This window comes from Hylobates moloch, unplaced genomic scaffold, assembly GCF_009828535.3.
Source record: "Hylobates moloch isolate HMO894 unplaced genomic scaffold, HMol_V3 SCAFFOLD_7, whole genome shotgun sequence".
In the NCBI taxonomy this organism is placed as follows: Eukaryota; Metazoa; Chordata; class Mammalia; order Primates; family Hylobatidae; genus Hylobates; species Hylobates moloch.
Window position 1 is genome coordinate 47,048,075 of NW_026652282.1, and position 27,926 is coordinate 47,076,000.

At 49.9% G+C, this 27,926-nt stretch overlaps 1 protein-coding gene across 5 annotated transcripts in view; it reads right to left on the reverse strand.

Moving 5' to 3' along the window:
* Positions 1–26,828, reverse strand: part of IQSEC2 (IQ motif and Sec7 domain ArfGEF 2) — a 48,727-nt gene extending 21,899 nt beyond the window's left edge. For 4 of the 5 annotated variants that reach the window (XR_009214282.1, XM_032757000.2, XM_032756999.2 and 1 more), the window contains exons 1-3: positions 25,541–26,828; positions 23,561–23,656; positions 630–891 (exon numbers count right to left, since the gene is read on the reverse strand). Coding sequence is in view for 4 of the 5 variants with exons in the window: in XM_032757000.2 (XP_032612891.1) it covers positions 630–891; positions 23,561–23,656; positions 25,541–25,566 (384 nt within the window). In the remaining variant the exon portion in view is untranslated. Of the gene's footprint in view, positions 1–629; positions 892–4,030; positions 11,897–23,560; positions 23,657–25,540 lie in introns of those variants that run through there. The other variant, XM_032757001.2, reaches the window with a different exon arrangement.
* Between the last annotated feature and the right edge of the window lie 1,098 nt (positions 26,829–27,926).

Here is a 27,926-nt window from a genome sequence, read left to right on the forward strand (position 1 = left end):
ATGGAGAGCAAGAAGGAAAGAAAGGAGGAAGAAAGAGAATGAGAAAGGAGGAGAGAGGGAGAGAGAAAGGCAGAGAAGGAAGGAAGGAGGGAAGGAAGGAAAGGAAGGAAGGAAGGAAGGAAGGAAGGAAGGAAGGTAGGTAGGTAGGTAGGTTGAATTACCAACATTCCAAACACCTGAGCATAACTAGAATATGTCCTTTGGTGTAGGATATATGTTTTTGTATATGTCCTTCCAGTTTTTTCCTATATGTAGTATTTTGCTTTCCCTCCACCTTTTTTTTTTAGCTAAACAATCTATTGTATGGCACTCTTCTGAAAAGGTCAACTGATGTGTGTTCTTCCCGTTAGACTGAGTTTTTTGGGGACCGGATCCAGGACTCATTCATCTTTACATCTCCAAGAGCCGGGCAGGGAGCTCAGTAAATGTTTCTTGAGTGAATACGAGCCTCAGTGGATGGGTGGTGAATGAGTGCATCCCCAGTGGGGTGAAGGGTCCTGGGCCAGTCTTCTCCAATTCCAGCCTCATTATCCCTCCCTGATACCACCCCCAAGAGCCACATCCCAAACCCTCCCCTGGCGCTCTCTTGCATCCCGACTCCCATTCCCAACCAGACGCCTCTGCTGCACCTTCTTGTCCTGCAGGTCTGTGGAGAGTTCATAGCTGTCCGATAGGGCCTTGGAGCGCTTTATCTCCTCCTCCTCCTGCTTCCTCAGGGCGACACTGGCTGGCTGGAGGCGTGCCCGCTGAGCCCAGGGAAGGCCCACTCCAGCAGGGGGGCCCCCCATGTGGCTGCTGGAGGGGGGCAGCTGGCTCAGCCGGTAGGGGGGTTGGCTCCCAGGACTATCAACCGCTGTGCTCAGGTCACTGCCTGGGGCATCACCCTCCACACTGTGGGGATGAGATAAGATGAGCCAGGATGTGGGGACAGGAGAGGGGCCTACTGGGCCAGACTGAGAGTGGGTGAGCCAGATCCCTGCCCCCATCCCATCCATCCCAGCTTCCTCACAGATATAGGGACCCAACACTTACAGGCCACGGTGAGTCCTAGCTCTTGGACGTCTCCCCACTCCCACCCAAGTCCCCTCCCTTCCAGCCCCCCTGCCTTCATGGCAAGATCCTCTTAGACTGCTTTCCCTCAAGGCTCTGTCTGGTCCCCAGTCCTCCTCACCCCTCACAGAGACCGCTCTCCTCCCAGTCTTGTCTCCTCATGCCCTTTTTTCTGTCCCCTCACAGCTCCACCCCTCCCCACAGACCTCTTCCCCTTACAGCTCCATCCCCTCCTCGCCTTGTCCCCAACGCAGTGCTCTGTGATTTCCCTCCCAGTCCGATTCCCAGTACCACCCCAGACTAGCTCCTTCAAAGCGCCACCCCCTCCCAGCCCTGTCCCAGCTGTGTGAGGCCCACCCCTGCACACAGCTCTCCCCTCACCCGCCCAGCCCTGTCCCCTGCAGACTGGCCCCTGCCCCCCGCCCGGTGCCTGAACTCCGGGCCAGGCCAAGCCAGTTCCCAGGGTTCCCTGGCTGTGAGGGCAGGGCCAGCAGCAGGGCAGGGCGAGCAGAGCAGCGACAGTGGGAGGCGCCTCCCATCCAGCATCCTCACAGGTAAAGAGCAGCCCTGCGGGGCAGCTTCCTTTTTCTCCTCATGGCCTCCTCTGCTCAGCTGGGGGAAGGGGGCAGGGGAGTCTCCACGCGTGGCAGGAGCTGGGCCCCGGGTCTTGCCTGCCCTGGTTTCCCAGAGCTGTTGTTCCACCAGAACTGCTCCTATGGTGCCATGGCAACCAGGCTGCCAGGGAACCCAGGTGGCGACAGAGCCCAGGCGCCTTGAGCCGAGCCTGCATGGTGAAGAGCCACAGAGGTGGGGAAGACAGGGAAGGAGTCGGGCGGGAAGGAACACGCAGGTGAGGCATGGAGGAGGCTGTTGGGGTAATGGGTGTGGCTGGGACCCAGAGAATGGTCTCATTATGGGGGGCACAAGGTTGGAGGCCCTTGGCTGGTAAAGAGGTGAAGGGGTACTCCCCAGCCCCTATTTGGCAGAGGCGGAGGCAAAGGGCAGAAATGGGCTGGGGTAGGTACTGGGGGGGACCCTACCAGTGCAGGAGCTTGAACTGCAACAGGCCTGCCAGCCTTGCAGCAGAGTGCTTTGCACTGGGGGCTGGATGTGGTGTGAAGGCTGCGCCCACGAGGCCGAGGCCGGGTCACGGGCTGCAGCGCTGTGGAGCTCGGCTCCGCCCTGGGGAGAGCTCCCACCCATTGCTCGCTCTCCACCCCAAATTCTCTCTCCGCCTGGGCCTGGGGCGGTGGCCCTGACATCACCCCCGCTCCAGGGTTCAGCCCCAGCTCAGCCCACTCCCGGCATCCAAGATGTTCCTCTCCTCCCTGCCAGGACTGCAGGATCTTGCCCACTAATCTCTCAAACCTCCCCTCCCAGCACACAGCTCAAGCCCAGTTTTGATCAGCTGTCTCCTGTATGCATGAACCATCATCTATAACTTCCGCTGCTCAGAAGAGATAGCCCAAGTCCCTTATTCTGGCATTTGAGGCTTCTCCAAGATACAGCAGCTAATATTTATAGACCATTTAGCACATTTAGGTACCATTCTTACCACTTCACACCGAATAACTTGCTTACTCTTCAAGACAACCGTATGAGGTAGGTACTGTAATTTATCTTCATTTTACACATAAAGAAACTGAGGCCCAGAGAGGTTAAGTAACATATCTATGGTCACACAGCTACTAATGATAGAGCCAGGATTCAAATCCAGGCAGTCTGACTCCACAGCCCACACTCTTAAACATTAAGCCATACTTCAGGGTTGGCTGCCAGCCCCCTACTCCATCCACCCATCTTTCCAGCCTGGCCCAGCTCCTGCTTTTCCCAAATGCTCCTCTGCTTTCTACCTCCAAAACTGCTCATACAGTACCTACCACTTGAAATGCAATCCCCATCGTCTCCGCCATCTGCAATCTGAGAAATTCCCCCACATCCTAGTTCCGTCAAGATTCAGGTCATATGCCACCACTAAGAAGCCCTCCTGAATCCCGCCTCCAGCCAGAAATTATTGCTGATCCTGTTCAGAGCTCCCACACACAGCACATGTCTGTCCTGCTTTTTATGGCACAGGTTAGCTTTGGCAAAGCGTGACAGCTATTTGTGTTCATGACTCCCAGAATCCCAGCTCAGGAAGAGAATTTGATAATCTCCCAGCTAACACAGAGTACACGGCCTGGAACAGAGTAGGTGCTCAATAAAAGCTGCCGTCCAGAGGGAGTCAATGAATGTGCTCAGGAGGCTGCTCTAAGAAATACTCTCTCCTGAACTTTTACCACAGCCTCCAATCTCCTCTTCCAACCCATTCTTCACCCTGTGGCCAGTGAGAGCTTTCAAAAGTACAAATCTGGGCCGGGCGTGGTGGCTCACTCCTGTAATCCCAGCACTTTGGGAGGCTGAGGCGAGCAGATCACATGAGGCCAGGAGTTCAAAACCAACCTGGGCAACATGGAGAAAACCCGTCTCTACTGAAAATACAAAAATTAGCCGGGCGTGGTGGTGGGGGCCTGTAATCTCCTGCTGAGGCAGAAGAATCGCTTGAATCCAGGAGGCAGAGGTTGCAGTGAGCCAAGATCATGCCACTGCACTCCAGCCTGGGAGACAGAGCGAGACTCTGTCTAAAAAAAAAACAAAAAACAAAAAACGAAAAAAAACCACCACCACCACCACCAAAAGTACAAACCTAGGCCTGGCGCCATGGCTCATGCCTGTAATCCCAGCACTTTGGGAGGCCAAGGCAGGTGGATCACCTGAGGTCAGCAGTTTAAGACCAGCCTGGCCAACATGATGAAACCACACCTCTACTAAAAATACAAAAATTAGCTGAGCATGGTGGGTGTGCCTGTAATCCCAGCTACTCGGGAGGCTGAGGCAGGAGAATCACTTGAACCCAGGAGGCAGAGGTTGCAGTGAGCTGACATTGCACCACTGCACTCCAGCCTGGGAGATAGAGTGAGACTGTCTCCAAAAAAAAAAAAAAAAAAAAAGTACAAATCTAGCTGGGCACAGTGGCTTACATTTGTAATCCCAGCTACTCCAGAGGCTGACATGGAAGGATCACTTAAGGCCAGGAGTTGAAGACCAGCCTGGGCAACATGGCAAAACCTCGTCTCTACCAAAAATACAAAAGATTAGCCGGATGTGGTGGCGGGCCCCTGTAGTCCCAGCTACTCGGGAGGCTGAGGCACGAGAATCGCTTGAACCCAGGAGGTGGAGGTTGCAGTGAGCCAAGATTGTGCCACCACACTCCAGCCTGAGTGACAGAGTGAGACTCCATCTCAAAAAAAAAAAAAAAAAGTATTGCCAGGCATGGTGGCTCAGGCCCATAATCTCAGCACTTTGGTAGGCTGAGGTAGGAGGATCACTTAAGCCCAGGAGTTCAAGACCAGCCTGGGCAACATAGGGAGACCCCGTCTCTACAGAAAATAAAAAATTAGCCAGGCGTGGTGGCACATGCCTGTGGTCCTAGCTACTAGGGAGGTTGAGGCAGGAAAATCGCTTGAGCCCAGGAGGTCAAGCCTGCGGTAAGCTGTGACCGTGCCACTGCACTCCAGCCTGGGCAACAAAGTGAGACCCTGTCTCAAAAACAAAAAACAAAAACAAAACCGTACTGACCTAACTATTTCATTCTCTCACTAAAACCCTTCCACAGTGCCAGATAACTCACTCAACAAACAACAACTGAGCACCCTCTTTATGCCAGGCACAGTGCTGGGTGCTGGAAATATACTAGTGAGCAAAATGCACAGGAACATTCTCAGGGAGGTGATGTTCTAGTGAGGGAATGGGTGTGGCTGGGACCCAGAGAATGGTCTCATTATGGGGGGCACAAGGTTGGAGGCTTAGAGAAGAAAGAAACAAGTAAATATATCCTGCCATTTCAGGTAGGGGTGAAGTGCTAGGAAGGAAAATAAATCAGATTGCGAAAAGGTGCTGTTTGAGATGTGGTGTTCAGGGAAGGCCTTTCTGAAGCAATGGCAGATAAGCAGAGTGCTGATGGAAGTGAGAGTAAGTTGCATGGCAAAGGCAGAGCAGTCCAGAGAGAGGGTACAGCCAGTGCAAAGGTCCGGAGGTAGAACTGTGTCTGGCATGTTTGAGAAACAGTGAAGAGGCCAGTGTGGCCGGAACAGAGTGAATGAGAGGAGATAGGAGATATGATCAGAGAGGTCATGGGGGCCAAATCGGAAAGGACATGAGCCTACAATAAAGACTTTGGCTTTTGCTCTGATTGAGGTGAGCAGAGGAGGGGCATGATATAACTTGGGTGTTCCAGGAATCAGCAGCCATGGGATAACCTTCACCTTCCTCACTGTGGCCATGGATGGCTCTCCTGACTTGACCCCCACCTCATATATTCTCTGCCCTATTGCCCCAACCTGGCTACCTCCTGCTCAGCCTTCAACGCTCTGCTCAGGTATGCCTTTCCATGCCTGCCTGCCTCCTCCACACAGGCTGTCTTACACCCGCTCCTCTCGGGCTGCTGTAGGGCCCTGTTGTCACCTCTTAATTCCTAGGGCAAAGGCACTACTTAGCTCATTGAATTCTTGAAACTTATCAAGGCAAGCACCATTAGTCTCATTTCACAGATGAAGACACTGAGGCTCAGAGAGGTGATATAAACTTGCTCAAGGTCACACAGCTATTAAGTAAAAAAGCTAGGATTCAAACCCAGGGCCCAGGCTTTTCATGACATCTTGCTGCCTCTCCTCACTCCCGGCTCCGTGCTGCCCCTGGCTCTGCACTCTTTGGCAATTCGTCCCTTGAGAGCTCACCCCCTGTTTTGGTTGCAAAGGGAATAGTGGCAGGGAGGTCGGGCTGTCAGCACAGCCTCCCACAAGGGAGCCTGGCAAAAAAAGGAGGGTGCTTGACGGCGTTGCTTCTGACATCACACATACTGCTGAAGAAACAGCACTGGGGATGTGGAATCCCTCAAGTCAGAGCCCCCAGAACAACACTCTGGGACATGATGATCACATGGAAAATCTCTCTTCTTCTCTTTCTCTCGCACACAGACACACACATGCACACACAGAGAGACAGAAAGAGCCTGTTGTAGCGTAAGACGCTGGGCAGGCCGAGGCTCAGGTCCTGACTTCCACTGACCAGCTGTGTGAGCCCGTACATGCCACTTTTCCTCTCTGCACCTCAGTTTCTCATCTGTGCAGGGGTCAAGCAAGACCAATTCCCTCTTTGGATTCCTGGATTTCAGAAAGGATCTGGGAGCACCCCCTCTCTGGACTCTTCCCAGCCAGGAGCAAAACATCTGCATGTGCACACACACACACACACACACACACTCACACACATGCATGCAGAGGTACAACACAGACACATCCAAAGGCAGACAAACTTAGAAACAAAAACACATCCACAGACACATGAAAATAGACACAAACACATGCAGACATGCACATATACGGACACAACCCCCCCCCCCACACACACACATACACACACACACACATGCCCATGTGCGCTGTCTGCTGGGCTATTCTGTGGGGGAAATTGGAGAGCATCCTCTGCAGAGGGGGAAATAAGCCATGTTACACAAATAACCACAGTACAAAGCAGAAAGTTATCAGGGCTGGGGAACAGAGGAAGTGCTGGGGGAGTGCAGGAGAGAGATCCCTTCTGTTTGGGGGTGGTTGAGCAGAATAAAAATAAACTCGCACTTACTGCGCACCTTCCCTGTGTCAGGCATTTTCCACACATTATTTAATCTGCATGGCAAACGTGAGGGAAGAATTAGGATTCCTATTTTGCAGATGAAGAAAAAAACTCCAAGAGGGGAAATGACTGCCAAAGGTCTCAAAGCTATCAAGTGGCAGGACAGGGATTCAAACCCCAAAGCTTGTGCTAGTTCCTCTGCTGCCTGGAAGGCTTCCTGGGGGAGGAAGCTTGTGGACTGGGTCTTGCCTGGAAGGAGTTGGTAGAGATGAAGAGTGAGGGAACCTTGTGTGCCAAAGCACTAAGATGGGGAGAAGCAGTGTAGGATGTTCCACAGGGATCTGGGGCTGGCCTGCCCATGGCAGGGGCACTAACCCTCCTCGAATGCTGCTTCTAATGGGAGGTCTTCTCTCCCTCCTTCCCTTTATTGGCACTGCCCGGAACCAGGCAGCCAGCAGGGGATGGGATCAGGATGCAGTTGCCATGGAAACGAATGAGGGCTGTTGCCATGGATATCATAAGATGAGGGCAAGAGGAAGCTAGGGATGGTGAGGACTATCCCCATGACAACTTAGGTGGCAGCAGGGGGAACGGGACGGACTGGAAGTAGACAAGAAAACAAGATGAGGAGGTCATTGCACCTGGATGGGACCAGGGGCTTTGGGTTCTGGAAGGCGCAGACTGGGCCAGGAGACTGGACCCAGTGGCAGGGGAGAGAGGAGGCAGGGGGACTGCAGCCACCTCTCCCTCCAATATTTCTTGTGCAAGCTAGTTCTGCTGCCCAATCCCAGTGTCACAGGGATCTAAGCCCGAGCCCAGCCTGCCTTGGCACAGGAACTGACAGGGGAGAAAGAAGCCTTCAAAGGAGCTGAGCTGCATACACAGGCTTTGGGAGCGCAAGACCTGGGTTTGAATCCCAGCTTTGCTGCTGTGCAGCCCTAAAAATAATAGTTGTCATTTATTGAGTTGTCATTTTGCTAGGCCGAGCAACTCTGCAAGGTTTGGGTTGCTCTCTCTGAGGAGGACAGTACAGATGATGAAACTGAGGTACAGAGAGATGAAGTAACCTGCCCGAAGCCTTGAAGCTCGGCACTGGTGGAGCCAAGATTCAAACAAAAATGTATCTGAACACAAAGCTCGTGCTCTTAGCACCACCCCACCCTCTGTCCCAGGCACTATGAGCAGTCCCTTCAAGGTACAGTGCTTGCATTCTTCATCTCCCCGTGCCTTCCCATAGTGGCACACAAGGGATCGGATGCTGGGTAAATATTTGTGGAGTGGGTGAATGAGGAAGCAACCCAGGAGGAAGCAGGAAGGACTGAGGTTAGATGGAAGAAGCTCCTGACTTCAAGAGCAATGACTCATGGATGTGGCTAGCCAAGGGCGGCAGAAGATGCACAGAGCTGGGATGGACTGGATGGACTAGGCTTTATGAACCATCCAATCCCACAGACCCAAATGGAGGCCCAGAGAGTTAAAGTGACCTGCCCAGGGTTGCACAGGACAAGAATCCCCCCTCACCTCTGGCCAGCATCCCACTCTTAGCTTCAGAAGCCCCTCTGAATCTGGCCTGTCTCCTCACCCCTCACCTCCCACCCTGCCCTGTAAGTTCCTCAGTGTCACAGGCAATAGCAGGCTACTTGCAATTCCTAGACTACAGCAAGCTGATCCACATAACCAAGCCCATGCTCATACTCTTCCTTTGTTTCTTCTGCCCAGAATGTCCTCTGTCTCTCCTTCACCCCCGGACTTGATCGGTCTAGGTGAGCTCATCTTCATCTTGCAGTACCCTGAGCAGGTTGGTCCTTCTGGGAAGTCAATGCTGACTCACTCCTGCCGCTCGCAGAACATGACAGGGTCAGTGACTCCCTCCCCTGTGTCTTATGCATACCCATATATCACAGTCAGTCTTTCTTCCTGGCTAACTTGTGGTTCTCTCTTAAAGTGTCCATCTCCCACCCCACACTCCCGTCCTGTTTCCCAAGGGCAGCGGCCCGGCGTGATTCATCTTTGCGGACCTATGGCACTCATGCCAGGGCTACACACACAGCAGTTACTCAGCAGCCACCCTGGGTCCTCGAAGACCACAGGTAGAAATCACGTGTGTCTGTGTGTGTGTGACCATCCTGCCTGGCAACTGTCACCCTAAAGGCCACAGCCTCACATGCTTAAAAGCCACCCACACCCAGCCTTGTGATTACATCCACCAGACACACACATCAAGGCTGCCAGGTACATAAAGTCACCACTTCACATAATCAACCTCACATTCAGAATTCCTCACACCCAGTCTCACATCATCACATTTCCTCAGCTCTGCAGCAGTGTGCACAGTCTCACAACTGTGAGACCTGCAGAGCCTTGTGCAAAGACATGTGTGAGGATGCCCGGCCACATGGAGGCCATGCGTGCACACATATTTCTCTCACGGCTGATCAAAACCCCGTCCCCTTCCCACAGCACAAGCCCTCTGCCTGATTCAGCCAATTCAGTTGCCCATGGTTCGGGAGGGCCATCTGACCCTGACTTGCCCCCTCCCTCCATGTAGTTGAACTCCCGTCCCCACCCCCACACTTGCTTCTCTCTCCATTCAGCGGAAGGGTAGAATGGTCTCCTTGTCCCCAGCCCCAGGTCACCTACATTCACACACCCTGGAGAGCGGAATAAACAGAGTAATGTACCCACCATTTCCCTGCACGACCCTGGAGCTCTCCCCCAGGTTTTTGTCTATGCGGTCCCTGTCTCCTGTAACGCCTTCTCACCCCTTGCCACCTTTTCAAACCCTTACCAGCCTTCAAGGCTCAACTCTTGCACCTCTTCCTCCAGCAAGCCCTCCTGGACACCACACCTCCCCACCCACCTTGACATCTCCTTCCCCTCTGGGCCAGGAACAAAATGTGCTCATTACTGAAGCCATTCCTGTCCAATGATTTCAACCCTTTGCATCCTTCCTACTTTCCCAAAGAATTTCTCATCTCTCATCTCCCCTGGGAGATGGGGAGCTCACAGAGGACACGGCCACTGTCATGCTTAAAAAAAAAAAAAACTTTCTGTAGAGATGAGGTCTCACTATGTTGCCCAGGCTGGTCTGAAACTCCTGGCCTCAAGCCATCTGCCTGTCTCAGCCTCCCAAAGGGCTGAGATTACAGGTGTGAGCCACTACACCCGGCCTCTGTCTTACTTTGGATCTCTCATAGTCTTTAGCATCAGGTCTTATACCCAGTAAGGGCTCAGACAATGCTTTGTTGGGTAGAATGAGGAAGAGTAAATAAGGGAGAGAGGCAGGGAGGGAGGGGAGAAATAAATGAGACTTTGAATGGGTGAATGAGTAGATGAGTTGAGTGAGTGAGGCAATAAGTGAGGGAAGGAGGTGAGGTTCTAGGAAACCTAGAGGTTCAATGTGATAGGGATGCTGAAGGGAGGGAGGAAAGAAAAGACAGGAGAAAACTCTCACCTGGGCCTTAATCAAAACAAGAGCCACCAATCACAGCACACTTGCCCAACAGTGCACAAGCTCCTATGCTGGGCTCGTTGTGTTCTGTCTTGCTAATCTTCATGACAACCCAGAGAGGTAGGTATATTCTCACTGTACTCAGGAGGAAAACAAAGCTCAAGGAGAAGAAAAAACTTGCTCAAGGTTATACAGATGTAAGTGGCAGAACCAGAAGGTAAACTCAGATTTGTCTAATACCAAAGGCTCAGAGAGGAAAAGTCGGGGGTATGAGCCCACTTCAGACACATCATGGAAGGTGCGAGTCCTACAAACCCGTAAAGGACATCTACCACCCTCCAGCTGACAGCCTCCAGGGAGTCTTAGAACCAGCCTCTGGCCTGGTGCAGGGAATATTTAGGGTCGTTGCATTGGAGGGAAATGGCTTCCTCTCAGATTCAGAGATCCCTAAAGTTGTAGAATCAGAACCTTAAAAGTAAACGATCAAGGAATCTAAACGTTGCAGAATATTAAAATTGCATCATCAGAATTTGTTCAAATGCTAGAATTATGCAATCTTAAAACCACAGGATTGGAAAATCCCAAAATCACTGCATTGTAGAAATAGAAATCATAAAATTGCAGTGGAATGTGTCATTGAATCATTGTCTATTAAATTCACATAATCATAGCTTCTTAAAACTGTAGCATTTCAGATTCACAAAATGTCACAGCTGGAAGAGCCATTGGAGACCCTCTAATCCAACCCTTCTCCTTTTTACAGATGGGAAAACTACATGTCAGAGAGGTCACGCGATACATCCAAGGTCAGCCTGCCCGTGTTGGGAGTCATTCACGCATTTATTGAGTGCCTCCTGGGTGTTGACAAAACCACGAATCAAACCCTACTCTCTTTCCCCGCCCCTATTCCCAGCCCTGGATAGGAAAGAAGGCAAGGCCCTGGTGGGGATGGGAAGAGGGAAGTGGGGGTGGGTGGAATATACATCAGACAGAGAGAAGAGATCAGCTTTTATTGATGGAAATTCCTTTGTACACAGCAACACGCACTCTGAGGGCTTTTCCTCCTGATCATATTTACAGAGCACTATGGGAGTGGCAGAGGGCATGGGGTGAGGCCTTCAAGCAGTGGAGATGGCAGCAATGGCCACAGCAAGGGAACAAACGACAGGGAACTAGGCAGGCTGGGTCCTGCCCCCTGTCTGGTCCTCTGAGCCCTAGGCACCCTGCATCTCTGTTTGTGCTCACAGAGGACAGAGGTAGGTCCTTGGGATGTCATTTGGAGACCTCTCCAGTAGTGGCAGGCTCCAGGGTGCCTGGGAAGTGGGAGTGCGGGTACGGGAGGGTCCAGGTTCCAAGCTCCAAGCTCCAAGCTCTGCTTCTCCCACATTTTAGTCGGACCTAGGGCTCCAGCTCTCTTTAATTCAGGGGCTGGAGTCCAGAGGAGACAGCAGTGGGGATGGGAATTCCTAGAAGGTGTGGGGAGGAAGGGGCATGATGCTTGCCCATCTGGTTCCTGAAGCAGGGGACAGGGTCCCACGGGGGAATCTGCGGGGGGGGGGGGGGGGGGAAGGAGGGGCTGGTTAAGGCTTTTGCTTCTGCATAGAAAATGGCCCTTGTCCTCTCAGTTACCGAGAGGAGGGACTACTGCACTCGGAGGCTGGACAGCAGAACTGGTGAGCGTCTTCCTCTTCCTCTTCCTCAGTCTCCTCCTCCTCCTCCTCTTCCCTGGGGCCAGGAAGGGCGGGGTAGAGGCCACAGGCGGTGGGTGACAGAGAGAGGCAGAGGCATTAGTTTGCAGAGCAGGGGAGATACGCGAAGGGCCAGGGCCGGAACCAGAAGGTGGGACGAGAATGGGGGTCAGGGTGGGGAGGCCAGAGTGATGGATTATCCAGGGCCACACCCAACTCAGTGTGCTGGGACAGCCCTCCCCCACACCCAGCCTGGGCTCAGTCTTAAGGTCACCCTCAGCGTATATCAACTCCCTTTCTAACCCTGCCAGGGGCCTGACCCTCATTTTAATATAATAACAGCAACCTGCTCTCATTTTGCACGCATCATCTCACTTAGCCCCTACAACAGCTCTGCAGAGGAGCATTTTAGAGATGAGGGAAGTAAAACTCAGAAAGGTTAGATAACTTGCTCTAGGTCACACAGCTGGGTAAGTGGTAGAGTCAGGATTTGAACCCAGAGTTTTTGGAGCTCCAAGTCTCAGACTCATCCCACTAGGTCCTTTGGGTGAACCTGGCACTATCTCTAGAAACCCACCCTGCTCTTGAAGGACAAGGATTTGTATTTCCTGAAGGTTCAGGCTCAGGAAAATGGGAGATATTTGGAAATGGAGTACGGAAAGCCCACAGCTTTGGAAGCAAACAGACCTGGGTTCAAATCCCAGCTCTACAAGTGGTTCCAGGCTATATGCCCTCGAGCGCATTATTGTCACTCTTGGAGCCTCAGTTTCCTCGTCTGTAAAAATGGGGCTCGTGATGTGAACCTCCCAGGACTGTTGCAAGAACTAGAACATATATCAAGTGTATATGGTGGTGATTATTGTTAACTACTCGTGAGCCAAATCTAATTCCCAAAGTGGCCGTCTGCCCACACAGAAGCAGCCACAGCAGTGGAAGAAGAGTCGCTGCAGGAACAAGCACCTATCCCTAGGGTGCTGCTGAGCAGTACCAGGGGCCAGGCTGCACGTGGCATTCACTGGTGCTGGGCTACAGTTTCATATGGTGGATGGACAGACAGTTGGGCTGGGAGGGGACCAGGTGGCTTGGGAGTGACAAGGCTGACCTTCTGGTGACAGACAAGGAAACAGTTACCCTCATTCCCAGACCCCTTGGCTCAGGGGATGCAGGAATTATGGAATCCAGGAAACTGGAAGAATGGGAAGAGGTGGGAAAGAACGCAGACAGGGAAGTGAAGGGAAAGGAAAGGAAGGCACTGCTGTCCATCTGATGGACAGACAAGCACACACACACACACGCACACACCTTTCTCAGACTCAGAGCTCCCTCTGACACATTGTTCCACGGACTTCCTGAATCAGCAAAATCACATGAAGCAGGGCGCAAGTTCTGGGCAAGTAGCCCTCCCTTTCTGAGTGTCCCATTCCTCATCTATAAAAAGAGAAGATCCACACCTCTCGAGGCTGTCATGAGGAACAAATGATATTCCATTCCCACCGCTCACTCCTCTCTTTTCCAGGCCAGGCCACTGCTTCCTCTCCCCCTAACACTGCAGTCACCTCCTGATTTCTTCTCCCTCCCTTCTTGAACCACATTAGCCTTCCTAAAGCCCACCTTCAAGCATGCATCTCTTCTGCTCAGACACCCACTGCCTCCTGGATAAAGTTCAGGGTCCTCAAGTTGGCATCCAAGGCTCTCCCATCATATGGCTTCACCAGGCCTTTCCTGTTAGATGGCAAAAGCACAGGCTATGGAGTCAGATGGACCTGAGTTTCAATACCAGCCCCATCATTTACTAGCTGGATGACCTTGGGTCCATTTCTTCACCATTCCAGGACTCACTTTCCTTACCTGCAAACTGAGGAAATACCTATTCTGCAGGGTGCAGTGGGACTAAAGGAATTCAAATATGTACTAAGCAAGGCTGGTGCTTAGTGCATGGTAACTATTATTATAACAGCCATTATAGTGGTATCCATGTTCCCTACTCACTGATGCCCAGCCTTCATCAAGCTAGCTTGTTCGTTGTTCCATCAGCATGCCCGGCCTTTTCACATCTCTATGTGTGTGCTGATTCTGCTTCTTCCACTTAGAGTACTCTTCCCTCTGCACAGATCTGCCTATTACCATCCTTTCTGAATTTCCTGACCCAGCTCAAGTGCCACTTCCTAAGGAAGTCCTAGCCAGAAGTATTCTCTGCTTCCTTCCAGCTCCAGCATCCATTCCCTTGGCCAGGGCTCTCCATTTGTTGCTCTGAACTTTCCTGAAGCATTTCTTTCACCAATCTCCCAATACCCTTGTATCCCCACCACTACCACTGCTTTGCTCCTCTGTAAGAAAGAGGGGGCCCCTCTAGCATTTAAGGCCAGTCTCTCCACCTGGACTCTGGAGCCCATCCCCATTACCTCCTCCACAACAATCATCCCCTCTCCCTCCTGCATTTTCAACCTCTCCCCCTCTGTTGCCTCCTTCCTATCAACATTTATAGAAGCTCAAGTCTCTCCCATCTGGGAATAAAAACCCTCTGTCTGCCCCCACATCCCCCTCTGTCCCTCTCTCCTCTTCACAGCTAAGCTTCTTCTTAAGAAACCCGTCTACACTGGCCATCTCTGCTTCACTTCGGTACCTCCCACGAGCTCTTCGACCCACTGCAATCTGCCTCATGCGCCCACCACTCCATGGAAGCTGTTCTGAGGAAGGTCGCCCAGGCCCTCCCGATGGTTAAAGCCAATAGGCTCTCTTCCGCCCTCGGCTTACTCCCCCCAGGCTGCAACACTTGACACTCTTAACAAGGCCCTTTCCTTCCTCTGCTTCTGTGAGCCCACTCCCACTGCTTTTCCTCCTACTGCTCTGACCCCGCCCCCATTTCTCCCTGGGCTCCTTCCCTACGCGTTGGTTTCCCCTTCCCAATTCTGCTCTGGTCCTCTTCTCTTTCACTCCACACTTTTTCAGTGATCTCATTCCATTTCATAACTTCAGGTGTGGATCCCTCTCCCGGATCCCGGACCTGTCAAGCCCAGTGCTTGCTGGACAGCTCTACCAGGATGGCCCTTTGGGCCTTCAGCTCTCATAGGGACCTCTGACTCAGCATCTCACCATTGTCCTCAAGGCACCACCATTCATCCAGTCACCTGAGCCCAAAACATACCTTGGAGTCACCCTAGATTCTTCCTGCCCCCTTAGCAAGTCAGTCACCAGTTATTGTGGACTCTACCTCCTAAATAGCTCTAAAAGATAGACTGTGATGTTGCCCCTACCGTCTCATCTTCTACTCCTCTCGCTCCTTCTTCAGCCTTTTCCCCATCACACTGGTCTCCCTGCTGCTCCCCAAACAGACCAAACACACTCTTGCCTCGGGGCCTTTACACCTGAGGTTCCTTCTATCTGGAACATCGTCCCTGAGAGGTACACGGCTCACTCTCTTACCTCCTTCAAGCCTCTGCTCAAATACTGCCTCATCGGAGAGGCCCTCCCTCTCAAAAGGCACCCCAACGTTCTCTACCTTATCACCCCAGCTTTATTTTTCTTCATAGCACGTATCGACATCAGATACACTCTAGACATTTAGTTGTTTATTTATCTGTCTCACTCACTGTAAGATCCATCAGGACAGGCATCTGTTCTGTTCAGTGCTAAACCCCTAGTGCCTAACACAGTGCCTGGCATTCGATAACTATTCAGTGAATGAATGAATCCAGTGCCAGGCATGAACACTGGAACTTACTGCGAACTCCAGCCTCTGTCATCTCCACCTCCTCCTCTCTCCCCGGTTACCTCTTCAGTCTCTGACTCCAGTCCTCTCTTCCTCCCAATCACCTCTCAAATCCATCTCCTCGGCTCTATGCCCACGACCTTGGCTTCTTTCTCCCTTGGATTACTGCATAGCCTCCTCCCTCATCTCCCTTCTAAAATGCTAATTTGATCATGTCACTTTTCATCTTTTCCTATTCAAGAACTGTTCATGGCTCTCCAACTGCCTACCAAAAAAAATAAAATAAAATAGCTGTACTCTTCAGACAGCTGCTTGAGGTAAGCCTGACCTCTGCACCCTCCAATGTCTGATTTCACCTTGCTCACCTCCAGGCCTTTGCGGATACTGTCAGCACCTCCTCCCCCATCTCTAACTCTCAGAATCCTCATGGACCTTGAATGACTGGCTTAAACACAGCTTTCTTCAGGGAACTTGACCTAACTCACAAAGCAAAAGTAATTCCTCTGCAAAATCCACAGGGAAATGAGTATTGCCAGTGTCATTTGGGATCTCTAAGAACCAGGGGTAGGATGAAAGTTAGTAAATATGTCTGAGACTAAGGACTCTGGATGCTGGGTGAGCATTAATAGAGGTTCCCTTTTCCCCTTGCACTATCACCCTGGCATGGACTCATGTCCCTCTGGCCCTCTGCTAACTTTGACTCGTCCTGGCCTCTTCCCTTTCCCTCACCTTATACATCCACAACAGTTTATATCATCTGACACTTCTATTGAGTCTATCTCATTAATAACTCTCAAAGGATTTGGATTCTATAATTTGAAATTAAAATGCTTCTCAACAAATGGTGCTCACTGGAGTCGTGCAACACAGTAGCCCTGCTCAAATCCATTTCTTCTCTGCCAATACCCCAGTTTAGGCCTTCCAGCTGGTCTCCCTGCATACAATCCATTTTTCATACTGACTGCTAATGTGATGTTTCTAAAACACAAATTTTGCCAAATTACTCTCCTATTTAGAATCCATTCAACTGACACTTTGTCACCAACAATATTGGTTCTCAACCTTTTTGGGGGGAATGCAAACCCCTTTACCAATTTAATGAAAGCCATGGACCATCTTTTCCACCAAAAAATGCACTTAGGTATATGCATGCAACATTTTGCACTCAATTTCTGGAGGTTCGTGGGGTTCCTGAAGCCCATCTGAGACCCATGCACCCCAGGTTAGGAACTTCTGGCCCTCCCCAATAACATCCCATTTCTTTTCCATATGCAATATGCTATTCCTTCTGCCTGGAATGCTCTTCCACACTTCACCCTTCTGTCCCTAGCTCTTACTTAACCTTTAAGACCCAGCTCTTAGGCTGAGTTGACCTGTACCAGCCCCAGACAGGGCCAAATTCCTTCCTCTGGGCTTCCATACCCTTCAGTGTTCTCCTCTGTCAGAGCCCTTCTCAGTCTCCCTGAGTGACTGGGAACTCATGGAGGGCAAGAACTGTTACCTAACAGAGACCCTGGTCACAGCAGTACTCCAAAAGTATCTACTGAAATGAATACTAATAGTAGCTACTCTTTCCTGAGTACCCATTATGTGCCAGCCACTCAAATTCTGAATGCATTCATCTGAATGAGCTCAGCTCATTCAGTAAATGAACCCCAAGATGTTGGTGGTATTGAGTCCTGTTTAACAGATAAGGAACTAGGCTCAGAAACGTGAAGTGAGGTGGTCAAGGTCAGCCAGCTAGTGAGTGACAAAGTTGGGATTGAGATTGCCATGAATGCCATGGCAAGTAGTGGTCCACCATGCCTCACTGCTCTGGACTGTGAGATTAAGAGATGGTATCAGTAGAAGAGGACCAAGAACCAGGGCCAGAACTCCCTACTTGGAATCCCTGTCCCAGGAACGCCTACTCTTATTTTCCCTCCTGCATCACCTTTATATAAGGCAAGACCAGGCACCTGGTTCTCTCTTCTCATGATGCAACCCATGTACCCTGTACTCCTCTCAGCCTTCTCATCCCAAAGCCCTGCTATGGTCAGGCCCGTTATTTGCTCCAGAACCATCTCCAGATACACACAGCTTTGAGATCGAATCCAATCCAATGCTACACAGTTGGCTATGAGGAAAACGAGACACAGGTATTCCCTCCTCTTCTAGAGCTGACAGTCACCCAGGAGACTTACATGCATTATCTCCAATCCTAAAGACAGCCCTAAGAGGTAAGTTGGCATTAGCCCCACTACATAGATGAGGAAACAGAGGCTCAGAGGATAAATGACTTGCCCAGAGTCACCAAGTTGGTAAGTGGCAGAACTCGGACTTGAATAAAGGCACTGACTCAACTATTTTTCCCCTATGATATCATCCTGCTTGGAAGGGCCAAAGAGTGAACAAGACCATTTCTGGTGGAGGAAGGGGATGAAGGAAAGCTAGCACTCTTCCAAGACTCAGTACAAACGTCCCCTCCAGTAGGAAGCCTTCCCAGATGGGGTTAATTGCCCCTCATCTGGCAGCCTTCTGGGCCTACTTCTGTCCCATCCCAAATCACATTATGGTGTCATTGTCTATGTGTCTTTCTCCCTTCTAGACTTCAGCTCCATGACAGCAGGATCAGATACAATTCATTCCAATATTCCACCAAAGGTCAGCACAAGGCCTAATCTAAAGCAGGCAAGACAGAATCCTTGCTGAATGAATGAGGTGGTATCTGAGCTAATTATTAAAAGGATCTAAACAAAATCTGAACAGCTGGATACAGGGAGAAGGTATAAAGGAGAAGGGAAATGAATTAATAAAAGCAAGGAAATGAGACCAAGGAAAAAGTCCAGTAATTTTGAAATTATGACAGGGTGTTCATAACATGTTTTCATTGTTGTTATGGGGGTTTTCTTTTCCTTACAAAAATGGGATCATACTATAAACCCTGTTCTGCAACTTGCTTTCTCCATGTAACAGTAAGTCTTGTAGATCTTGCTGTGTGGGTATATAGACAGCTACCTTTTTCTTTGGATCTGCTACAGAGTAATCCATACTATGGGTATATCATGGACTAAGATCTATTCCCTACCGATGGACATTTAGGTTGTTTTAATTTTTCAGTATCACAAGCAATGCTGCACTGAACATCTCTGCATATGTCTCAAAGTATTCTTGAAGGTTAGATTCTTAAAAGTTGAACTGCTGGGTCAAAGGAATGCACATTTTGTTTAAAGTGCACATAAAAGTTATTTCCGTTACTTTAACATGTTTGCAGTCTGGCTACAAAGAAAGATTATTCCTACTCACATAATCTTGTCTTTGTTTTGAGAAGCATGTATCATGTACCTTTTAGTTAAGAGTTCGTTTAGAATGATATCCTACAAGGGCAGTTGATAAAGAGTTGCACAGTCTGGCTTGTGTTTGCAGTTTGGATTGTGGTGTTTTAGAAAAGGCCTCTGGCTGGCCAAGTTGGGGTCCTTCTGGAAGCAAGACCTTGGAGAAATCTAGCTCCAGGATATGGTTCTCAGCATGGAAGAATACAGACATTTAGGATTCTGGTGGTAATTGACAAACTAGCACCATAAAAAATGTTACCAATTTGCACAAGGTATCTGAGAGGTTCTGTTTCTCCAGAACCCTTCCAATATTTTTAATTCGGAAACCTAAAAATGGCACTTCATTGCTTTAGTTACATTTCTTTTTTTTTTTTTTTTTTTTTTTTTTTTTTTTTTTGAGATGCAGTCTCGCTCTGTCGCCCAGGCTGGAGTGCAGTGGCGCAATCTCGGCTCACTGCAAGTTCCGCCTCCCGGGTTCACGCCATTCTCCTGCCTCAGCCTCCTGAGTAGCTGGGACTACACACGCCCGCCACCACGCCCGGCTAATTTTTTGTATTTTTACTAGAGACAGAGTTTCACCGTGTTAGCCAGGATGGTCTCGATCTCCTGATCTCGTGATCCGCCTGCCTCGGCCTCCCAAAGTGCTGGGATTACAGGCATGAGCCACCGCACCCGGCCTGCTTTAGCTACATTTCTTTAACTATTAGTAAGCTTGGGCATATTTTCTCCTTTATTACCTAATTGTCTAGTTCTTCCCTGAATTGTCATATCATGTTATCTCTCCATTTTGAATGGGTTTTGTATCTTTTTCTTACTAGTTTCCAGAAGGTGATATAGATATAGGCAGAGATATTAACTTTTTGCCTGATATCTGTGTAGTAAATACTTTCTCCTAGCCTGTTTATGTTTTAATTTTGTGTATAGTATCTTTCTCCACACAGAAGTTTTAAATTTTAACGTAGCCAAAATTATTACTCTTTATGTTATAGTTTATGGGTTTTTAAGTCATGCTCAGGAAGGCTTTCTCCACCCTAATATTATTAAAATATTCCAGATTTTTTTCTGGTACTTTTATGGCTTTTTTTTTTTTCTTCTTTTGACAGAGTCTCCCTCTGTTGCCTAGGCTGGAGGGCTGGAGCGCAGTGGCGAGATCTCGGCTCACTGCAACCTCCACCTCCCGGGTTTATGCGATTCTCCTGTCTCATCCTGCCGAATTGGGATTACAGGCATGTGCCAACAGGCCCAGCTAATTTTTGTATTTTTGCCATGTTTCCCAGTCTGCTCTTGAACTCCTGAGCTCAAGCAATCCACCCGCCTCAGCCTCCCAAAGTGCTGGGGTTACAGGTATGTAACCCCATGAGCCACTGCACCTGGCCTATATTTGTTTTCATATGAGACAGGGATTTCACTTAAATTTTTTTTTCCCAAATGGGTAACCAATAGTCCCATCTCATTTATTGACTCCCCACTGATTTGAGATGTCTTTTGTCATAAATTAAATTCCCATATGAACATGAGTTTGTGTCTAAACTCTCTATTTTGTTTCATGTCTGTAGTCCTCTATTTCTGTGATGATAGAACATTTGAAATTATTGCAGCTTTATGGTAAGTTTATATCCAACAGAACAACAAGTTGCCCTCATTTTTTTTTTTTTTTTTTTTTTTTGAGACTGAGATCTTGGCTCACTGCAAACTCTGCCTCCCAGGTTCACACCATTCTCCCGCCTCAGCCTCCTGAGTAGCTGGGACTACAGGTGCCCGCCACCACGCCCGGCCAATTTTTTTTTAATTTTTATTTTTAGTAGAGACAGGGTTTCACCGTGTTAGCCAGGATAGTCTCGATCTCCTGACCTTGTGATCAGCCCACCTCAGCCTCCCAAGTGCTGGGATTACAGGCATGGGCCACCACGCCCAGCCACCTGCATTCTTTTTCAAAATTTTCTTAGTGATTCATGAACATTTACTCTTCCGAATGAACTTTAAACTTCAATTGCTCAAATCCCAAAGAAGATACCAATGAAATTTTAATAAGGAATGCAATGAATGTTTTGGCCAAATTGGGAACAAAATGTCATTTTTACCACAGTGACTCTTCTCATCCAGGAACAAGATATAACTTTGTTTTACTCAAGTCTTCTTACAGCCGTTGATTAAATTTTATAGTTTTCTATAGAGAAGTATTTCACATTTCTTGTAAATTCATAGTAGTTTTATAGAATTATTTTTTCTATTGTGAATGGGATCTTTTCTATTACGTGTTCTAATTAGTTATTGCTGGTACTCAGAGAAGTTCATGGTTTGCGTGTATATTTATCTGTGTCTACTCACTGCACTGACTTTTCTTCTTAGTTCTACTAATTTTTCATTTTATTCTCTTTGATTATCTAAGTAGACAATCATACCATCCTCAAATAATGCTAATTCTAACTCTGTCTTTCTAACATTTATGCCATGTATTTCTTTTGTTAATCCCACTGGTTAAAACTTCCAGAAAAATATTAGTTAATAACAGTGATAGCAGCCATCCTTATTTTGTTCCTGAACTCAATGGAAATGTATCTAGGGCCTCACTGTTACATTTGATGATTCTCTTTGGTTTCTGATAAAAATTCTTTACCAAGTTAAGGAAGTTTTCATGATTCCTAGCTTACTATATTAGTCATCCATTGCTGTGTAACAAACTACCCCAATACAGCAGAATAGATGTATAATTTAATCAGATCACTTTTCAGCATTTATGGAGATGATTATATGATATTTTCTCTTTAATATCTTAATACAATAAATTACAATAGCATTTCCTAATGTTGAACAATCCCTGCACTCTTGGGGCAAACTTTCATTTGTCACAATATATTCTTCTTTTAATACACTGATGGATTCCATTTGATAATCTTTTATTGAAAACAGTATTTGCTCTATTAATATGTGGCACTAGGCTATAGTTTGTTTTGTTTGTTTGTTTGTTAAACCTGTCTAGTTTAAACACACCACCACGCCCGGCTAATTTTCGTATTTTTAGTAGAGACGGAGTTTTGCCATGTTGGCCAGGCTGGTCTCGAACTCCTGACCTCAGGTGATCTGCCCACCTTGGACTCCCAAAGTCCTGGGATTACAGGCATGAGCCACTGCGTCCAACCAATATTTTCTTTTTTTCTTTTCTTTTCTCTCTCTCTCTTTTTTTTTTTTTTTTTTTTTTTTGAGACGGAGTCTCGCTCTGTCACCCAGGCTGGAGTGCAGTGGCGCAATCTCGGCTCACTGCAAGCTCCGCCTCCCGGGTTCACGCCATTCTCCTGCCTCAGCCTCTCCGAGTAGCTGGGACTACAGGCGCCCACCACCACGCCTGGCTAATTTTTTTTGTATTTTTAGTAGAGACGGGGTTTCACCGTGGTCTCGATCTCCTGACCTTGTGATCCGCCTGCCTCGGCCTCCCAAAGTGCTGGGATTATAAGCGTGAGCCACCGCGCCCGGCCCCCTTCCTTATTTCTTAATGTATTTATTTATTTAGCCTTTTTCTTAATCATATCTGCCAAAGAATGTCTACCAAACTAGGTAGAGCTGGTCTTTCCAAAAGTCATATTTACTTACTTATTAATACTTTATCAAATCTTTTGTTTTCCATTTCATTAATTTCTGGTTTTATTTGTAGTAATTATTCTGCTTTGTTTTGGTTGTTTTTTTCTAGATTCTTGAGTGGAATAATTAGTCCATTTAATTTAAACCATTTTGTTCTTTAATAAAAGCAATTAAGATTATAAATTTTCCTCTGGGAATCCCTGTGCCCATATTTTATAGGTTTTAATTTGTAGTATTCTCACTGACATTTATTCTAAATAGTCCATAAATTCCACTCTTACTTCCTCTTTAACACAAGTATTTTTAAACTTTCAAATGGGGAGGAGGGCCTAGCCTTTCTGCTGTTGCTGTTAATACTTCCTTTTATTGAGTTGTAATTAGAAACATAAAATAGGTTTTCTAATTAGCTTAGAAATAATGTTCTCCAGCTGGGTGTGGTGGCTCACGCCTGTAATCCCAACACTTTGGGAGGCCAAGGCGGGCGGATCACGAGGTCAGGAGTTCAAGACCAGCCTGGCCAACATGGTGAAACCCCATCTCTACTGAAAGAAAAATACAAAAATTAGCCGGGTATGGTGGCGCATGCCTGTTATCCCAGTTACTCGGGAGGCTGAAGCAGGAGAATTGCTTGAACCCAGGAGGCAGAGGCTACAGTGAGCTGAGATCGCACCACAGCACTCCAGTCTGGGTGACAGGGCAAGACTTCGTCTCAGAAAAAAAAAAAAAAAAAAAAAAGAACGTTCTCCAAAGATACGGGCAGATTGTTCCCTGTGCCTAACTGCCCTTCCTAAGTCTCTCCAACTGGCAAACTCCTATTCATCCTTTAAAAAAGCTGGAATATCACATAGTCTAGGACCAACCACTCAGGCCTTTTGGGGCAGGTCTCTAGGGAAGGATTGCTTTAAGGAAGGACAAACTACAGATAGATCCCAAATGTCCTCTTTGGTCTGCTGACCTGATCTCCCAGGCACTCTCCTCATACACTCGGACACCCATTCCACAGGCACAGCGGGGGCTCAGGGAGGTGGGAGGGGCTGGCAATGACACTGTATATTTGTCTGGAAGGAGGAGGAATTGGGGGAGGGATGGGTCTAGCTCTTACCTGCTCTCTGCCAGCCTGCCTGAGGGGGTAAGCTTCATGGAGTCAAGGACCTGAGTAGGACAGCAATACTGGTGTAGAGTATGAGACGCTGTGGACCTGAGAGACAGCAAGAGACAGAGAGAGAGACAGAGAGAGAGACAGGGAGGGAGGGAAGTGGCAGGGTGGGCGATGGGAGCAAGAAGGTGAGAGTGAGTGCGGGAGGGGAAAAGGGAAGGCTGGGAGGAATGGAGGATGGGAAATGGAAGAGGAGGGGTGGGAGGCAGGGAGGGAGGAAAGGAAGGAAGATAAGAAGGGAGAAAGGAAAAGAGGAAGGGAGAGAGGGAGGAAGATGGAGAGAGAGGAAGGAAGAAAGGAAGGAAGGAAGAAGGGAGGGAGGGAGGAAGGAAGGAAGAAGGGAGGGAGGGAGGGAGGGAGGAAGGAAGGAAGGAAGGAAGGAAGGAAGGAAGAAAAAAAGAAAAAAACCACAAAGTCAAGAAAGAGAGGACGGCACTCGAACCACATACAGAACACAACGACAACAGGGGGCAGTAGAGACGAAAGAGCCGGGCTGGGCCTCCTGTGTTCCAGGTGACTCCGTGGGGACCTCAGCCACAGAGACGCTGGGACACCACAGCAGGGAAGGGGGAAGGGAGCCCTCCTCACATCAGACGCCACAGGGGTAGGGAGGACGGGAGGGGAAGGGGGCATGAAAGAGAAGGGGGAAAGATGCATGGGGGCTCCCCTGAGAGAAGACCCCTCACAGGAAGGGAGGAAGGGATGGAGGAAGGAGAAGCTCTGGGCCCAAAGAAGGGGGAGAACCCAGGTGAGTGGGTAGGGGGAACACTGAAGGAAGAGAGGGAGAGAGACAGAGAGAAACCGAAAGAGACAGAAAAGGAGAAAGACAGAGAAAGAGGAAGACAGAGAAAGGGCGAGACAGAAGACACAGAGAGAAGCCAGAGAGAGGCAGAGAGCGCCAGAGCAGAGGAGGGTGAGGGCGGAGGAGGCTGACAAGGTCTCAGTGGTCTTGGTGACAGGATGGGACTCAGGGCTGAGTGGGTGAGGCAGAGGATGGGGTGGTTCCAGGTAGGAGTCTTTTGCTTTGAAGGCCAGTGCTTTACCCCCCACCCCAAGGCAGGGCCCACACTCCACCCCTGATGCTGCGCCCCCCATCACCCCTAGTGCAGGGTCCAAAGACCCCTCCACCTCCTGCCTCCTGCGATTAAAGTCCGGAGAATGGCCAAGGGGAGGAGGAGGCAGAGCAGAGCAGGGAGGCTGCGGGCCTGGTCCCTGCCCTACCCAGTGCAGCGCAGATGCCAGAGGTATGCCAGTCAGCCGGAGCCAGAGCAAGCTGGGAGTGGAGCCAGCCCCTCCAGGTCAGCCAGCCCCTGTCCCCCACAAGCCCACAGAGGCGGACTGTGGTCAGGGCCTGGCCATTCAAAAGCCCATGTAAAAGCCAGGAGACGTGGCTGCGGGCCAGACCAGCTGCAAATTTGAGGATGTCCAAATCTCAGAACCTTACAGGGAATCTTTGAATCTGAGACTCTTCTTATCGAAGGCTCTGGATTAATCATCATCAGGGCGACTGCTTCTCAGGTGCCAGTCTCCTGCCCAAGTCCTTGACTCATTATCTCTTTTGAATCTGAGACTCAGAGACCCTTAGGCTGCTGGAATGTTGGTGTTAGAATCTCAGAGGCCGCGAGCCTGGAGCCCTGCAGTGCCTCGCACACAAGGCTAGTAGAGCAGGGTAGGAGCCAAGCTCACCCGTCACAGGCCACAGGCTGTGCTGCTCAGGGTTCCAGGGTCCTTCCAGAGCTGGGCACCTGGATGCCCATGGGATCTCCCACTTGAACTGGCTCCCTCCCCCAGGCCAAAGGCCTCTCAGAGTCCAAGAAGGGAGCCAGGAACCAGGAAGCCAGGAGGCTGCTGAATCAGCAGCCCAGGGACTGGGTCCAGGCCTGGGCAGGAAGGGAGGGGGCCAGGCTGCAGGGCCCAGGTTCCTACCTGCTGCTCCTCCCGGGGGGCTCCATGGGTCTGGACCTGTCCCAGGGGCAGGCCCCCTGGCCTAGCCGGTGTCTCCACCGTGTCACCCCCCCCTCCTCCCCAGCCCTTCCTTAGGAGGAGGAACCAAGAAGGCGGGGCCCGGCCAGCTGGGCTGCGGGCCAGATTGCAACTGGAAACTTTGCTCCTTCCCCTACTCCTCCAGGAGGGCTGGGAACTCCTCCGAGGAGGAAGCGGCCTGGAGAGCTCACAGTCCCTCCTCTGGGCCAAACCCCAGGCTGGGCTCCCTCAGTGCACCTCTGCTAGAATCTCCCCACGCACCCCATCAAGTTTGTATCGCTGGCTCTATTCTCCTGAACAGAAAATTGAGATGGAGAGAGGTGAAGTAATACTGCTAGTAAGTGGCAGAACCCCAAGATCAAGACCCGGTTTGGCTATTCCCAAACCTGGAATCTGCCCCTTCAGCCATATTGCTACCTGTGAATACGGAAACCTTTCCATAGAAGCTTTTCACAAATACCCTTATTTTCAGCACAGTTAAAGAGACTATGTTTAGGAGTTGTGCTGGGACTCTGCATATTAAGTACAATTCAAATCACCCATTTTGGGGTATCAAGATGGGGCCCCGGCCAATACTCTTTCCCACTGCAATAAGCTCTCACTCTTCTGGGTTGTTTTCTAGACTGGCTGAGAGAAATGCTTCCTGAAGAGAAGAGGGAAAATCAAAAGAAATACCAAGAGGCTGTTCTTCCAAGTAAACTGCCCAGCCTGACTTTATGGATGGGCAAATTGAGGCCTGGAGAGGAGAACGGTCTTACTAAAGTTCATGCAGCAGGTCAGAGTAGACTCCAGGTGCCCTGGCTCCCTGCCTGCCTATTACAGCAACCTCTCCGTCCTCCACATGGGCGGGACTGGAGAAAGGAGAGGGTTTTTTGGCTTTGAAGGATGTAGGGCTCCTGAAAATACCACAGGTCCAGCTCGAAGTGCTCCTGTCCTTTCACAGTCCCAGAGCCCAGGCCCCTGGCTGTTCTGAGCAGAAGGCGGCCCTGGGAGGGGCCAGGGGGCCAGTGATCTAGAAGAAATAGAAGCTGACAGGCAACAGGCCAGCCTTCCTGCCTCCCTGCTGGGGCAGCTGGTTCCTCTCAAGGAAGCCAAAGCTACTGAGAGAGAGAGGCCCTCCGGACCACCACAAGGTTGGCATCTGTGGGTCCTTGGTGACCTTCTCTCCCTCTGCCCACCCCTCAAAGCCCTGGTCCTCAAGGCTCTGGCCTTAGCACCTGCCTTTTTTTTTTTTTTTGACTCTCCTTGAGGAACTCTCCTAGCTCCTGCAGCAGCTTCACCTTGTGCCCATTTGTAGTTATTGCCCTAAGAGCTGAACCCTCTTGACCTGGCAGGAGCCGAGAGACATTAAGTGTAGTGCTGGGCCAGGTGCAGTGGCTCACACCTGTAATCCCAGCACTTTGGGAGGCCGGGGGGCAGTGGGGCGGGTGGGGGACAGTGGATCATCTGAGCTCAGGAGTTTGATACCAGCCTGGGCAACATGGCAAAACCCCGTCTTTACTAAAAATACAAAAATTAGCCAGGTGTGGTGGTGCACACCTGTAGTCCCAGCTACTTGGGAGGCTGAAGTGGGAGGATCGCTTGAGCCTCAGAGGCGGAGGTTGCAGTGAGCTGAGATCATGCCGCTGCACTCCAGCCTGGGTGCAAGACCCTGCATGCCGCTGAGTGCAGTGCATGCCGCTGCACTCAGCCTTGACAGAGCAAGACCCTGTACAAAAAAAAAAAAAAAGAAAGAAAGTGTAGTGGTAGCTTTAAGGGATGATGCTGTGTGACTTTGGGTAAGCCCCTTTCCCTCTCTGGTGAGACAAAGAACCTACACTTTGGTGCCTGGTAAAGCTGGGTACAAGTCCTTGCCCTATCACTTTTTAGCTGGGTAAGCCCTCTGAAGCTCAGTTTGCTCATCTATGGAAGAGGAGTGGCAATTCCTACCTCACAGTTCTTGTAGGGATTTGGTAGGTAGACAAAGTGCGCACATGGTAAAGAGTCTCAGCCTGAACCTGAGAGAGTCTGACCCTTCTCCCAGAGAGGCAGAGGAGACCCATGGGAAGCCTGTTTGTTTCAGGGATAGTGAGGAAGATTTCTAAGAAAATATCCCTGAACCTGGGACCACTTTTGGAATTCAGTCACAGCTGAGCATGCTGAACAGACTCAGATGATGACCCACCAGGGGCTGAAGGGAGGAAGGAAAGAAGGGCGAGGAGCCTGACCCAGCCACGGGGCACTGGCAGGGCCTTCATGCATTTATTCGACAAATGCTGTGGCCCAGGCACTGTCCCCAGTGCTGGATACAGCAGTGACTAAGGGTAGACAATGTCCTGCTCTCACAGAG